Below are 15,000 nucleotides of genomic sequence, written 5' to 3'. Positions count from 1 at the left end.
AAATCTCAACAAATCCATGACAAATTCACTTCTAATTCTTCATTTTTGAAAAACTAGAAAAAATCAGACCAAAGATGTAATGGCAGACATGTCATTTCCAGTTAAATGGAGGGGAACATATCCAGGGGTGAGTGTGTGTGTGTGTGTGTGTGTGGAGGGATGGTCATCCACTGCTGCCCACCATCCTGGATACCATGCTTAGCAACAGTGGTCAGCAGCACTGGGCGCTGATCCTAGCGCTCGGCGTGTGTCCGTGCCCATGTTGTCTCTCTCCCTCCACCCTCCTCCCAGGTCGCCGTGCCACATCAGCATGTCCGATTGGCCTCGCTTGTGCGGGCAGGAGCTGCCCAGCCATGGTAATGACCGCCTCTGAGAGCATCAAGGCTGACCGGATGACAGCGCAATGCAGCAAATCTGAAAAGAGCGCGAGGGGGCCAAATACACACTTGTTTGGTCCACCCCCTGCTGACTTGAAGGAATTTAAAGTTTTATTGAGCATCTGGATGATGTGATATAATACTTTTCCTGGCAGCCTATGCATGATGGAAAAGCATTTTTTTTGAGAGAGAGAGAGAGAGAAATTGAATTAAAGACTTGGATTTGATCCCCCTTTTTCTGAGAATACCCTCCTGTTGTGTACATAAGGAGCTTGGCTTGAAGCGCATTGAGAGGTTAATTCTCCAATTTGCATGTAGATAGCCGTTACTCATAGGATACGCACACTAAGTTCAGTAAATGCTAGGGAATTTTGTAATGTAATGTAATGCCTTCATCCCGCATTTCATCCTCGCCCTTGTCAAAGCTTGTTCAGTCTTTTGTGATAGTCCAATTGACAGTAAGTAAACAGTGTCAGAATTACAAATAGTCCCAGTTGAAGCTGAGCATGATTCTAATTTTACATTGTGCAGTGCCAGTATATCAAAGTAATCATGCCCCTGACACTCCAAACATCATAAATCTTTGAACGCTAAAATATTCAAATACTTTATGATGTTATATATCTCGAGGGAGGCAATGAATGTTTCCCAGGGTCTTGATGATTGATTGTGCGTCCTTCAACACCTCTGTGATTAGCTGAAGAGTAGGGGGGGTTCAGCTGCAAGTGATACTCGGATAAACAACGCGTTCAGTAACTCTGTATGCTTTCCATCGGAAGAATTTAGTTTGACATTGAAGTTATTCAGAAAGAATGGGAAATGTGGCATAATGTGACAAAGAGGCTTGGTGTCAACTTTTGGCAGAGGCCTTGCCTTGTGCTGCATAATGGAACCACTATCTTGCTTAAAACTGCATATGTTTTCCAATTCAAATTCGCCGCAAGAGGGTTAAAACATATTGTGTGTCAAATTTTGCCACGTAATGTTTCTATGAAGTATCAAATTGGTTAAAGTTTTATGACGTTAGTATTAGAAACCTCACAAAAATGGTGTGAATGCAGTTTCAATTGTGATTAGTGGAGTGATAAATGACCTCAGATATATAAAAAGAGGTTTTAAAAGAGAAAATCTGTTTTTTGGCACATATCCTGTCTCAGCATGCCAAGCAACTGAGGTGGCCATCAGAGGACATCCAGAGAAGTTAATCTGCCGTCCTGAAAAATTCAAAATCAAATAAGCCTGCTCCAGACCACCATTAGCTAAATGTGCAGCTTTCAGCGGGCTCGTAACCTTGTCATCACACAACTCGTCGGTTCTGTTTTATATGTTTATATAGAAAGGACCTCAAATGCAAATCTGTGTGCATACAGAGAGAGGAGTTGACTGAGAAGAAACTGGGAAATTCGGAATGAGATGAAGACTTCCGGAGGCTTCCAGAGACATACAGTACCAGGTCAGAGGCTGTAGAGCCGCATACGGTGAGTTTCTGTAATAAATAAAAGACTGATGGCACGACAGCTGAATAATACTGACAGCTCTTGGTATCTGGTGGCAAAAGTGAGTAGCACCCAAAAGTGAACTCTCTTCAGTGAGAGCTTGGTTGTCAGCAACTTCTCACCAAATTCATTAAAATGGCTGGCATTATGTTAAAATGCTGTCAGTCTTCAGTTTTACATATACACACCCAGAGAAAGAGACTGCATGACCTGACCACAATGAATCTGTACAGAAGTTATGATAGAACCACCAATATGATCGCAACAACAATTTGAGTTTTATAATTCCATAAGTGTCATAATGGTGCTGTTATGAATTTCACCATTAACATAAAAGTATTGCAATTATACAGCAAAACATTGTTTGCGAGAAAACAATAGATGCTTGGATGCACATAGAAAAACGAGTGTGCTTCAATATCTGAACAAAGACTCCACTTCATAAGGCATTGGACGCTGATCCTTTTTTCAGTAGATGCTTTTGGTCTTTGTACTTTCAAAAAGTACAAATTTCACGTTTATAATTTATCCAAAAAAAGCAATGCACTGCAACTTTAACAATTGAAATAAGATAAAGCAATATTTACAAAGCTGTCAACAAGCCTCTTCAAAACAATATCTGATAATAAGTTCCTCAGTAGCATTACAATCTCAAAAGTGATTTCCTTGGAACGTTAAAAAACAGACATTTGCCATTATGTTCAGCATAAAGCAGAACATTTGGTGTAGCCATGTCTCTGAATGCATCAGGGCATCTAAATCCAAATTCGAGATCAATTATTCATTTCGCTGTACAGGATTTATCAAGATGACACCGGAAATGAAGAATGCAAATTTCATGTTGATTGTTATCATGGTTTGACCGTTTAGCTCTTTTTTCTCTCCTCCTGGGCCGACGCTCTACGTGGTTATTCCTTTCCAAATATAATGATGATAAAATGAAAAAACAACCTGCAGTGTATTGTGACAGAGAAAACAAGTGCTTCCCATAGCGATTCATTTTCTTCCCTTTTCCACCTCTGTAACATAATAATCAGAAAGCAATCCATTGCAAAATCTCTTTTTTGAAGGCCTTTTTTTTGTCCTCAGATTGAGTCTCAAGTCCAGAGATCCATTTATATGCAGTGTGCTGTGACTCGAGGATGACAAATCTCCACTGTTTTGTGATGCCGAACAGCCAGCGTGTGGACAATCAGTTCAGGCCGCCCCCACACAGATACCCACACAGTCCTCCAGAATTGTCCCCAAACGCTTCATGTTTGCCTGCTCGCGGTCACTGTGGCCAGACACACACACTTGTAAATATTTTTTTTTTTTGTTGCACACAAACACACACACACACACACACACACTGAAACACAAACACACACACACACACACACACACGCACATGCGTGCCAGAGGGATTTGTCCAGGCTAGCTGCACAACTGCCCGAGCTCGGGCTCCGGGGAGTTGGGCAGCCTGGCGCTGAAGCTCTGCAGGGAGTCCCGGAGGCGCGTCACCTCGCTGGCCGACAGCTTGAGCCGGTGGCGCAGCAGGCAGGAGAAGAGGTCCAGGGGCTGGCCGCCCGGGCCCGGCGGGGACAGCCGGTTGATGCGGTCGCGCATCTCCAGCAGCATGAGAAAGGCGGCGTCCTGCGAGCCCTGCGTGTACGGGTAGTCCAGCTGCAGGATCAGGTCCTTGATGCCCTCGGGGTCAAAGTGCATGCTGTAGCCGTACACCTTGAGGCTGTTGATCTTCATGTAGCCCAGGTTGGAGGTGTGGTCGTCCAGGTCCAGCGGCTCGTAGAAGAGCGTCTCGTTGGCCGCCGGGTCGTCCGTGACGATGCGGCTGCGCAGGTAGATGTGCACCGTCTCGAAGAAGGACTTCCACCTGCTGCCCATCACCAGCGTCCAGTTCTGGCACTGGAGCGAGCCGTCCAGCTTAGTTCTCTCCCAGTCGGGGAAGTCCTGCTGGTCGACCGGCATGAACCAGCTCTCCGAGTGGCTGCCCCCGAACGGGTTGACGTAGATGGCGGGCACGGGCTCCAGGGTGCTGTTCTTGGTGGCGCAGATCTGGAAGCTGAGGCCCATGAGCATGTGGATGAGGTTGGACTTGTTCTTGTTGCTCTTGAGCGTCAGCAGCATGCGCTTGCGCCAGCCCGGGTTGAACCAGCTGCCCAGGCGCACGTCGTTGCTGATGTAGATGGCGTGCACCTCCATGCGGCTGTCCAGCCGGCCCAGCAGGTAGCGCGTCTCCGCGTCCGGCATGTCAAAGTCAAAGTTGACGTAGTGGTCCAGCGAGTTGGCGATGCTGGGCCGGCAGGCGCCCGCGTGCAGCGCGCTGCCCGGGTGGCAGGCGCCGCAGCGGGTGACGTTGTCCGGCGCGCAGCTGGCGCACGCGGTGCCCTCGCCCACCTGGCACGGCACGCCGCCCTGGCACGAGGTGGCCTGCTCGGACGGGCAGGTGCAGCTCCGCGTCTCCTCGGAGAAGGTGCCCAGGAGGCCGTGCTCGCTGCAGTACAGGAGCGACTGTGCGCGGTTCAGCCAGAATCGCAGCGCCCTGAGCGACAGACAATAATTAACACAGACACAATTAATCACGGCAGGACACCTGGCTGCTGGCATTTGCTAAATGGTGATGTGAATCAGGGGGAGGGCGGAGGGTGGGTGGATGGGTGGATGGGTGGGGGGTGGATGAGAGGGAGGAATTGGGGCAAAAAATGACATGAAAAATCTTTTCCACAACAACACGAACAGTCAGTCAGGACCTGACCCTGGTTTTTATTGTCACGCAAGTAATGAGGCATCCTAGTCGCACCACTGATGAAGAAGGATTTTAATTGTGCACGGCTGAGCTCGCCGCTGACAGAAGGCAGCCATGTTCTCTGCGGCAAGGTAAAGAGGTTAGAAGCTTGCACGCAGGGGGTGAGAGAACGCAGCGCTTTACTGATGTTCGCCATCAGCCAGTTCAAAGAGTTACAAATAACGAAGGGGTTCAGCAAATTCATTATCGAGCTACTTAGTACAGAGAAAGTCAACAGCACAAAGCCTTTGCACATCCCAGATACAGGCTAATGCAGTTTCCCCCAGAGGTTTCATATTTCCTCTGGGCCATTTATGTATGTTTGCAACCACTAAGAGGCTTCATTAAATTAAATGCCATGTTTGAAAAGTGTGTTATGCTAATTCACACAAGCAACATTACATTATTTCCCTATAGTGTGACTATAGGAAAGATAATGAAGTAGTTTATTAATATACACCCAGTTTCTCCGTACATGAATTAAGCCTATTCCAAGATTAAACACTTTTTTTTTTCCAGAGGAGATTTTCATTGAAGATTTCTTTTAATCTAGGACTAAGATTAATCCACATGTGGGAAACTGGCCTGTAATGTCCATAGCACTGTCGATAATTACATAATCTGTTTAGCAGAAACGAGATATCCCAGAACTGTTTCTGGGGGTGAACGATTGTGATGAGGATCTTAATAGGCTCCTTGCTGTGTAGGCAATGCAGCTGTAATAATACTGAATTCAGAAATGATACGGTTTGGCTTAGAAGTCAACCATCACGTATCACTGTTACAAATATTGTTCATGAGTAAAGGCTAATCCTCATCTGGGGCCGATAGGGATGGTGGTTAGAGCGGCGTGCACGCGGACACAGCAGGCTAGCCCTTGTTAAAGGAGTCAGACCCAGGTGGGGCCTGTCAGGTGGAGAGTGGAAGGCTTCAAAGTAAAGGACGTTAACTACAACCTGTCACTCTCCTGGAGCACTTGATTACAGTGTGCCAACACTGACCACACGCTACAAAAGAACCACTCAATCTCCTCTCTCTCTCTCTTTCTCTTTCTCTCTCTCATGTTCCCCCTTTCTGTGTTACCTTCTTCAGGCTGTGTTGGACCAGTGTTTTCTCTCTCTCTCTCTCTCTCTCTCTTCTTTTGGTTGATAGTGTTGACTATGAAATAATTGTCTTGAAATGACAAACAGCTCAAGCATGAAGGGGCCTGACAGCCTGGCCTTTTCTCAGCTTAAATAAACTCTAGATCATGTCACATAATTACCTCGCGGCAAACACAGTCATTAACGGCAGGGCATGGGGCTTGATAGGGAACGTGTAAATACGTTTTTAAATAGGTTTAAAGGCTATGTTGCGCCGCTAATGCTGAATGACAATGATTGTGGTAGTTACAGACGCTCTCGTTATGTGAATGTTAATGACTTATCCGTTAAAGACATGCTGGCATATTTAAAAATGCATTCTAATCCTTCGTGCTAACTGCTAACCACATTAACTTGCTCCCCGAAATCCCCAATCTGAACCATTTTAAGACAATTCACAGTCATTCAGCTAGGCTCTCAAGCCCTGCGTATAAAATATGCAAGGGCATATAACAAAAACTGACAAGCGGGCTACCAACAGAGACCTCCAACGCAATGATTACAGCTGACCACGGCTCACACAGAGCCGCACTGTGGGGACACGGCGGGAGCAACTGACCCACAGATTGATGGACAGATTGACAGACAGTTAGTATTACCTCTCTCTGGGCAGGCTGATCCTGGGCTGCTTGGGGCAGCGCTTGCTCAGGGTGAAGAGCTTGCGCACGATCTTCTGGGCCTTGCCCATCACCAGCTTGGTGTTGGCCTCCAGCTGCCCGTAGCGCCGCTGGAGAGGGGCGTCCGATGTCCAGAACCTCAGGATGGCCGAGGTGTTGAGGAACCGATCGGTGGGCAGCTTCTTCAAGAAGGACTTGAATTCATCTGAGGAGAGAGAGAGAGAGAGAGAATTTGTAAGGTGAAGTTAGGTTATGAGTGAGCACACAGAAATGTTTTGATCGAAGACAAGTGATTATCAGTTGCAAAATGTAAAATTATAGATTTTATATTGAATGTCAATTTGAATATGCACTCCCAAAGGAACATGTATTGTCTAAACGAATGTTTTCTTTGTCTCATGGGAAATAAATCAGTTCTTATTGAGATCTCAGGTGAGAGTATTTTGAGATCTTCAGTTGAATTTAAGTTGGACTGTCTCAGTTCAGATCAAATAATTGTTTTCTAATCTTGCCTTATTTGTCCTAATGGTCCTTTAGGAGAAAAATGTGAGATCTCATTTCAAATGTGGCTTTCCTATGTGTTGCTAATTTCTATACAGTATGTATGAATGTATGTAAGTATATTAAAATGATGTGAATATTTTAAAGTAGGGTGATGCAGCACTACAAAAGAGAGGCTTGGAAACAAAAAAAATAATAATGTTTGCTACAAAATGTCCAGAAGATAATTACTATTAGTATGCTATAATCTATATTTGCTACTGATTATTAACATTTTAGGTCAGGGCAATTAATTCAAACCAGAAGCACCACAACCGTAACCACATTGTGAACAAAATGTTAAGGAAATATATGCATGTTCCTTCTGTGTAATTACTCTTTATACTGACCGCATGCTACCACCAAGAAATGCACGGTAACTATTTCGGTCTCTCTTTTAGAGCTTACACGCCCCTACCACAGTGCTCATTATGAGTAAGTCCCTGAATCATTTCAGAGCTAATTTGGAAGAATTTCCCCCCACAGCCATGGGTTGCTGCTCCAGACAGCAGGACCAGTGAGAACACAGGCGTAAGTGCTCTAAGGCTGACCAAGAGTGCAGGACTCGCGAGTCGGGGCTTTTTTCCCCCTGCCCACCCCCTGCGTGTTTCCTGTAGCCAGCGGACACACACATCCCCTTTCACCGTTACCCCCCCTCTCCCGGGCCATTACAGTATTCAATGGTCCTGCAAGTGTGGGATGCCCACGGGCTCTGGCCACTACCAGCAAATGACTGGAATAATGTTAACGTTGGCTCCAATAGTGAGCGAAGCTCGTTTCGCCCAGTGCCACCCCACTTTTACAACAGCAGCTGCCGCAATCTGCTCAGAGCACTCCTGAGCTCGGCAGGACGTGGGCCTGAATGGAGAGCACCATTACATCCAGTTCAGAAGAGGACATGCTTCACACGAAAGCTTTTTGTGTTTCAGGTTAGGAGTAGACAAGCTGCTTTCTTTTGATAAAGTTCTCATTAGATATACAGTTAATAATACAAAAAAAACTACAACAACCAAGAGACCTGTACCCATTTGGCACGTGTGGAGACATGCGGCATACAATTGTTTATTTCCAAGGCAAGCACGTTATGTATTCCCTACATCAATCGCCAGGCATAAACCCAGGGCCGACATATGATAATGCAACCTCATAAAACCACAATCTCTCACCTTGTACCTTATCTGTGCAAATCAGAAAGCATTGACCTGCCTGTCAGGTGTCTCTGCGGTGCTAAGTGGAACACTGTGAGTCACAGCTTGGCCATTAATTGGTTTGATGGATCTCTAGCCCACCCTTTACTCTCTCTCTCTCTCTCTCTCTCTGCCTCTGCCTCCGTCTCTCGCTTTCCCATCACCAACTTATTTCCTCCACTTCTCTTCCTGTACTTATCTCTGTCTTTTATCACCCATCTTTTCATCCCCACTGCCTCTGAAGCTCCCTACTCTTGTTCCCCATCCTTCTCTCTCTCTCTCTCTCTCTCTCTCCCTCCCCCGTCTGGTGTGAAGTTCCACTCTCCCTCCTCCATCTTCTCCTCCCTCCCTCTCTCCCTCTTCTCTTCCCTCCCTCCCTCTCTCCCTACTACACTGTGGGGGAGAGTATTGCATTGGCATTCGGAGCACTCCTCTTGTCTGCCTATTCTCCTCTTTTCTGGCATTTATGACTTCATGTTCAAATTTATGGACAATTTAGCTTGGTTCAAAATGTGTCAGCCAGAAAGATGGGGTTAGTTTTCGTAATGAGCCCCGCACACTCTCAATCTCTGAGTCAAATTGATAATTTAAATCAGAGTGAGACAGCAAAATGGCAGATGTCGAATCATACCCATTTAGCTGCAAACTCCTATTAAACATTGTTTGACATTACGCTAAATGACAAAAGGACATTAGCAACATATCACCACATGTGATGGCATCCATTTAAATGACCAGGACGTAAGAAGCTTCCAGCATAAAAACGTGACCAAAGTATTGCCACGACTGAACAAAAAAAAATTGTCAACAGCAAGCCATTTTCAATGTGTATCATTTCTTTTGTAATTTGCTTATGCTTAGCGGTCCAGTTTATTACAGATCTACACACATCTCATTCTCCTCGCTCCGGGGGATCCTGCAAACTGACGTAGCAGTAGTGTTGCCAGTGAACACACTTTGACTATTCAGGCCCAGTAGTGCTCATCAGCTCTATCTAATATCAAGATCTCAACACACATATCAAAAACCGGGCAAAAAAGCAATCCTATTTAAATTGCTTGCTATTATAGTTTGGCCTTATGCTTTTTCATCTGATGCAAATAGGCTCTTCAAATTCATTATACTTGTAATGAACTACTTTGCATCTAAATAGCACTAAAAATGCAATTATAATCTTCAAGTCACACTGGACCTAATGTAGCCAAGTTATACAGAGGAGCTCTACAAGGTTGACATCCTTTCTTCCCTACTACCTGATCTTGTAACAAAAAACATTATTCAGTATTTATATATTCAGCAATCTTAAGCACAAGTGGGATCATAAATGGCACCAAGGCTGTGAAAGTGGAGTCTGTTGTCCTTCCCCTTAGCTTTTGTATGTATTTAGAAGAAAGCGAGCAGAGCATGTACTTGTGAAATCTCTACAAGGGTACAACGCTTTGTGGGGCAAAGTCTGGTTTGATGTCAAAGTAGAAAACAATGAGTTCAACCGCTAGCCTCTTTATCCTCCGACAGGGGTCCCTTTTTTTACTTGACAAGGTTTCTTTTTTACCCCTTTCCTGCACTACTCCTTGCCTCCGGAGATGCGGACATTAATCATGGATTGATCAGAGGGTTTTGCGCTGAAGGGTGCTGAATTATGAGCAGTCTAGAGGAGCTGACGGCTGATGGAGCGCTGATTAGACGGCCCCTCCAGCTGCAGCACGAGGTGAAGGATCTCCTCTCAGTTAATCAGTGAAATGGATCAGCTCGGCTTTTCAAGTCATCACAAATCGGTCGGACCGCCCTCGCTGTCTGTTTTTGTAACGCACCATCCACAGTTTTTTTTGGCATTAATCTTGAACACATGGTAACACAGGGCTACGCCAAGTGTCTCTGCATACTGTGCACTTAGAATACATGTTGTTTCAAAATGTGAATACTATTCTTTCGCTGTTAATACAATCTTTAATGGCAATGCACACCCTGTACCAAAGCATAGGGCATGCAATGCAAAGTAACACATTAATGTCTGTGCTACTTATCCAAGGACTTGTTATTAAGATCATTAGGTACTTTTGATTTTAATAAATGATTTTAATTTAATTTGTAGTTGAATGGACACTTGAGCACAAGGAATTTCAATACTTGCTTATTCATGAGTACATGACAATAAACTTTGAATTTGAACTGCTGTAGGATATGTAATAAGAAGTGGGACCACTTCACCTTCCTTCTCAAAGTATCTTTCTATCTACGTATTACACCTTTCATTATCTTTATCTTTCATGACTCGATGTGTCCACGCTGGTCTGGCCCAGAATGCTGGCTAGAAGTTGATGAATGGCTTTGTTGGTGATCATTGCACATATTGTTTGGTTTATGGACACCTGAGTGGTGATTTGTGGAAAGATGCTGCACCAAAGTTGGGGTATCATAAAGAGCTTGCTGACGATGGGTGCTATTGATTTGCTGCAGCTTTCTTCTGTCTGCTGACGTTGCAACTGTATTTGCCAGGGAAATGGCACCTGGAACAGAATTGCTCTGTTACAAAAGAACTCATCGGAGGACCATAAAATACAAATTTGCACTGTCTCACGTCACCGTTGTGCCTTTGCCATTTAGGAGGCCCTTTGAGAAAACAAACCACATGCTAATCTCTTCCTCTAGAAGTTTCTTCAGTACAACCGAACTTCTCCCTCAGTTGGTGATAGTAACCCCAGGTCCATAAATACACCCTCTTTCTGCTCTCTACACTAGGATTGCCATCAGGTTATTGTACCCAAGTGGGTGCTTCATGGAAAGGAATGCTTTCCAATCCAGCCCTTGGCTTCTAGAAAACTCGTAAGGAGATCAATCTTAACTAAACCCAATGATTCCCTCATTTCAAGGTTGCAAATGGAACATAAAAGTTCTCCTCATCCTCACCTTGATCAATAGCTTTTAAGGAAATCTCCTACAGCAGTATGGCACAATGTGTGGCTTTGAGTCTCTCTCTATTTCTCTTTCACTCTCTTTTTCTCGGTCACTGTGTGTGTGTCTGCGTGTGTGTGTGTGTGTGTGTGTGTGTGTGTGTGTGTCTGCGCGTGTGGGTGTGTGCATGCGTGTGTGCACACATGTGTCAGTGAGTGTGTGCTCAGCACAATGGCACTGAGCACTTCACATTCCATTAAATCCTGCAACATGACCCTTTGCTGTTGTCATTAAAGGGTTTATGTTGCATGCTGTGAAAATGGTCCAGCTGTGTAATATGTGTAACTCAATATTAAACAGTAATCCAATAATGGATGAAATAAAGCTCCGTTAGATATTGTGCATGGTTACAACATGAAAGGTTATTAGTCTTTGGTGTTGTGTTGATGGCCTATTATTGTATTTAAAAGCTGACCAGGATCACATTCAAGCAAGAGTTGTGAATTTCCTCCTAAGTGGCATACATTATCGAAAGATGATCTCTTCATAAAATGCTGAATAATGGGACTCTATTTAAAAGGGCATACTGTAACTGTTACAGACACATAACAGGAATGTATTTTATCACAGAATATCTGTCTCACCTGTATTAACTTAAATATTGTTTACTGAGTGTACTTCAACTCATGCTGTTATCGCCTTAGACATATCATCCTGAACAATTACAACAACACTTTGACAGAAGATGGTCAGATCAGATGATGCATCATGAAACAAATACTTTCATCTAAGATACTTTCATCAAAGGTACTTTCATCTTTAGAATGCGTAGAGATTAACAAGTGATGAAGAACATACTGTGAATCTTTAGATCACTGAGCTACCGCGGCAACAATGGAGACGCATTATACAAACAAAGATCTTTCATTACTCCGCTTTAACCCTCTCTGATACAAACCATTTGACTCAATCTAGAGTAGCCCTGCCTTTTTATTCAAACCAGAAACCAAGAGGAACGTAGTGCTGTCTCAAAAGGGATTAAAACAAAATGCAGCTAAAACACAATCATGACAGAATTACATACAGGGGCACGCTCACTTTGTGACTGGGAGTTTAGGGAATTTCATTTCACATTAGACAAGCTCAGAAAATGAATGTACATTCAGAAATGTGTTATTTGATGTTCTGTTCTTTGATGTACACTGGGGGATCTGTGGAGTTTATAACATTAGATATTTTCTTCTCTGAACAACTGCAATAGCACAATTCAATAATTGCAGCAACAAAACCATAATAAATAATAAAGTGTAACAAAAGTAAACAAAACAATACAAGCAATAGTTGGTTCAGGGGTATTTGTTGCACATGTCTGATGTCTTTACTTTACTGACAGACAGCAAGATAAAAAAACAGATAATACATTTATCAACTAGAACTCCATCTTTTGAAGCCCAGTGGCCATATAGACCCATGGAGAAAATAATTCCCTCTCAGAGCCATGAGCCGACTTTTGATATCATCTAGAAGAAGCAGCCAGTCTCTCTAGGAAGAGGTGCCTTTGGCCTCTTGAGTTAACCCCGGGGGGGGTTGCAGTGAGCCTGGGTAGCTGCCTTGCCCTCATCTAGCAGTACTTAAGAGGTATCATAAGTCTGTGTCACAGAGCCCATGGTACCAGCAGAAAGCCTGGGTGTCATGGGTAGGGTCGCACCCCACAGACATGACTGGATCATATCGAATGCATTGCCTGGGACTTTCCTCCAGTCCCTTAATTAGACTGCAGACTGCCTGGCTTGTATCAGACAAGGCGGGCGATAAGCCATTTCGAGATGATTGCAATGTCACGGAGCGAACACAGACACACAGTCGCCGCGCTTGCTTCTGATGTGAGCTACTTTTAAAATGTTTTTACAAGGAAATCTTCTGTTATTTCTTTCCTGGGCTGCAATATTCACCCACCTACTGTCCTAAGAAAACCAAACACCTATTTCCCCTGAGTCATTATGACCCGCTATTCAATTCTCTTAACTCACATAAATATTTCAGTGTCTTTCTACAGCTATAGCTTGGCACAGTATTACAATTTCCTGTGCAGACAAACAAATAGCTGTTTGCCATGTCAGCTGCTTCCGACTCACTCTGGCACTCCTAGAATGCCACATGCATTGCAAATGTATGGGAAGTGATATGAATATATGTAAAGATTTGATTCGGCCCCTCCCAAATATTACTAATGCTCATCGTCATACGAGAGGTCTATTTTGAGAAGCTAATAATTATGTGTCACCAGGGAGGGTTGCCGTGCATCACCCAGGTGGATCCTACACATTGGTGGTGGTTAGTGAGGCATCTCCTACAATGTGAAGCACTTTACAGTATACAGTAGGTGCCTTGAAATTACAAGTATGTAATTACAAGTATGGCCTTATTTAGCTTGTTCTATATGAAAAGTTTAAAGCAGCACAATGCAGTTCTTCTATACCTTAAAATAACAGCTTTCAGACACATTTCGATACACGACACTGACTAACAATATGGAGTCTCTGACACCGGCAATATGCAGTGCACCTGCACTATGTAATGCTGTTGTCACGGGTAGAAGCATGACCCTTTTTGTTGTTTATTGGAGAACTGGATACCCTCAGTTCCCAGCACTAAACAGGAATCCAGTAGACTGAAAATGGATGAAAAGGGCCATTCCTACAGAGTGTTACTTTAAGTAGGTATACCAGACGCGAGGAAGACTTTGTTTCTTAATAAAGAACATTCCTGGTGTCGCTATGACTCAGGAACAATCAGAGGGTTAATTGCCGTCAAGTGTACAAGAAATCTCACACAGTACTTTGACGACGTCTCCGCACTGAATCACTTCACGTGGCCATGGGCGAGGGCGCTTCAGGCAACATTTTGTCAAGCTAGCGCTAAACATAGCTTTCACTTCTTTTGTTCTAATTGCATTAATGAGAAACATTTAACAGAGAACTCGGCCTGTGCCCTAAAACTCTCCCAGCGGATTAACTTGACAAACAGGTGACTTGCATGAAAGGAGATTTTGAATATTTCATCCATTTATAGCAAAATAAATCTCTGTTTCCAGAGATCCAACTCAGAAAGAGGAAGTAAAACAGCTGGGGCTGATCCTGGGTTTCTATGGCTTTTGGAAGAAGCCCGATCTGCAGATGGCTTAACAATCTTAACACCTGAGAGGCACTACTGAGGCCAGGCCTTCTCATCGTCCCCACGTCTAAATCAGGACGCTCCTGCTCAGACCTGTCGATGATAACACTTTATTGAGTGGCCAGGGTCCTGCGGGAGAATGAAAAGGGTCCTCTGAAAGGCATCAGGCTGTCGCTGCACAGATTACTTCCAGTGGAGGGTGATAACTCATTCAGGAGAGATGTCTCCTCCTCACACACTCTTTCTTTATGTGCACTCTGCAAGCACTGTCAACTGACCTTGATTCTCTCTGTGTGTGTGTGTGTGTGTGCGCACAAGTGTGTGTGTGTGTGTGTGTGTGTGTGTGTGTGTGTGTGTGTGTGTGTGTGTGTGTGTGTGTGTGTGTGTGTGTGTGTGTGTGTCTGTGTGTCTCTGTGTGTGTCTGTGTGTGTGTCTGTGTGTGTGGCAACACTCTGTGAATGCTAAATCTGGCCATTATTTATCGATCACAGAGCATATATTATTCACCAGAGTTAGTGCTAAGGAAGTAGAGGATACCTCCAGTGCAATGTCCTGTGACAACATACCAGCAATTACATGCAATTCCTCAGAAACAATAAGGAGCTTGTACCAAACCATAAATCTTTACTCTCACAGCACAGCACGGGGGGAAACAGAGCTCACTTCACGGCTGCCGTGGAGCACTCTTATAGCCCTGGGCTATAGATGCGCTGGTTTGCATGGGAGATTTTTTTTTCAGTAACCCTCCATTGAAGAAATTTAAGGATTTTCAGAGAGTGAGACCAATAAA

The 15,000-nt window shown here is 44.3% G+C and overlaps 1 protein-coding gene across 1 annotated transcript in view; it reads right to left on the bottom strand.

The window, feature by feature from the left end:
- Positions 1 to 3,284: 3,284 nt before the first annotated feature.
- brinp2 (bone morphogenetic protein/retinoic acid inducible neural-specific 2) overlaps positions 3,285 to 15,000 on the bottom strand; it is a 38,249-nt gene continuing 26,533 nt past the window's right edge. The window contains exons 6-7 of the mRNA XM_062556306.1: positions 6,400 to 6,622; positions 3,285 to 4,415 (exon numbers count right to left, since the gene is read on the bottom strand). Coding sequence (XP_062412290.1) covers positions 3,290 to 4,415; positions 6,400 to 6,622 — 1,349 coding nt within the window. The 3' untranslated portion in view covers positions 3,285 to 3,289. The remainder of the gene's footprint in view (positions 4,416 to 6,399; positions 6,623 to 15,000) is intronic.

This window comes from Sardina pilchardus, chromosome 2, assembly GCF_963854185.1.
Source record: "Sardina pilchardus chromosome 2, fSarPil1.1, whole genome shotgun sequence".
NCBI lineage: Eukaryota > Metazoa > Chordata > Actinopteri > Clupeiformes > Clupeidae > Sardina > Sardina pilchardus.
Note: the sequence above shows the minus strand (reverse complement) of the source record. Positions and strands in the feature narration are given on the sequence as shown.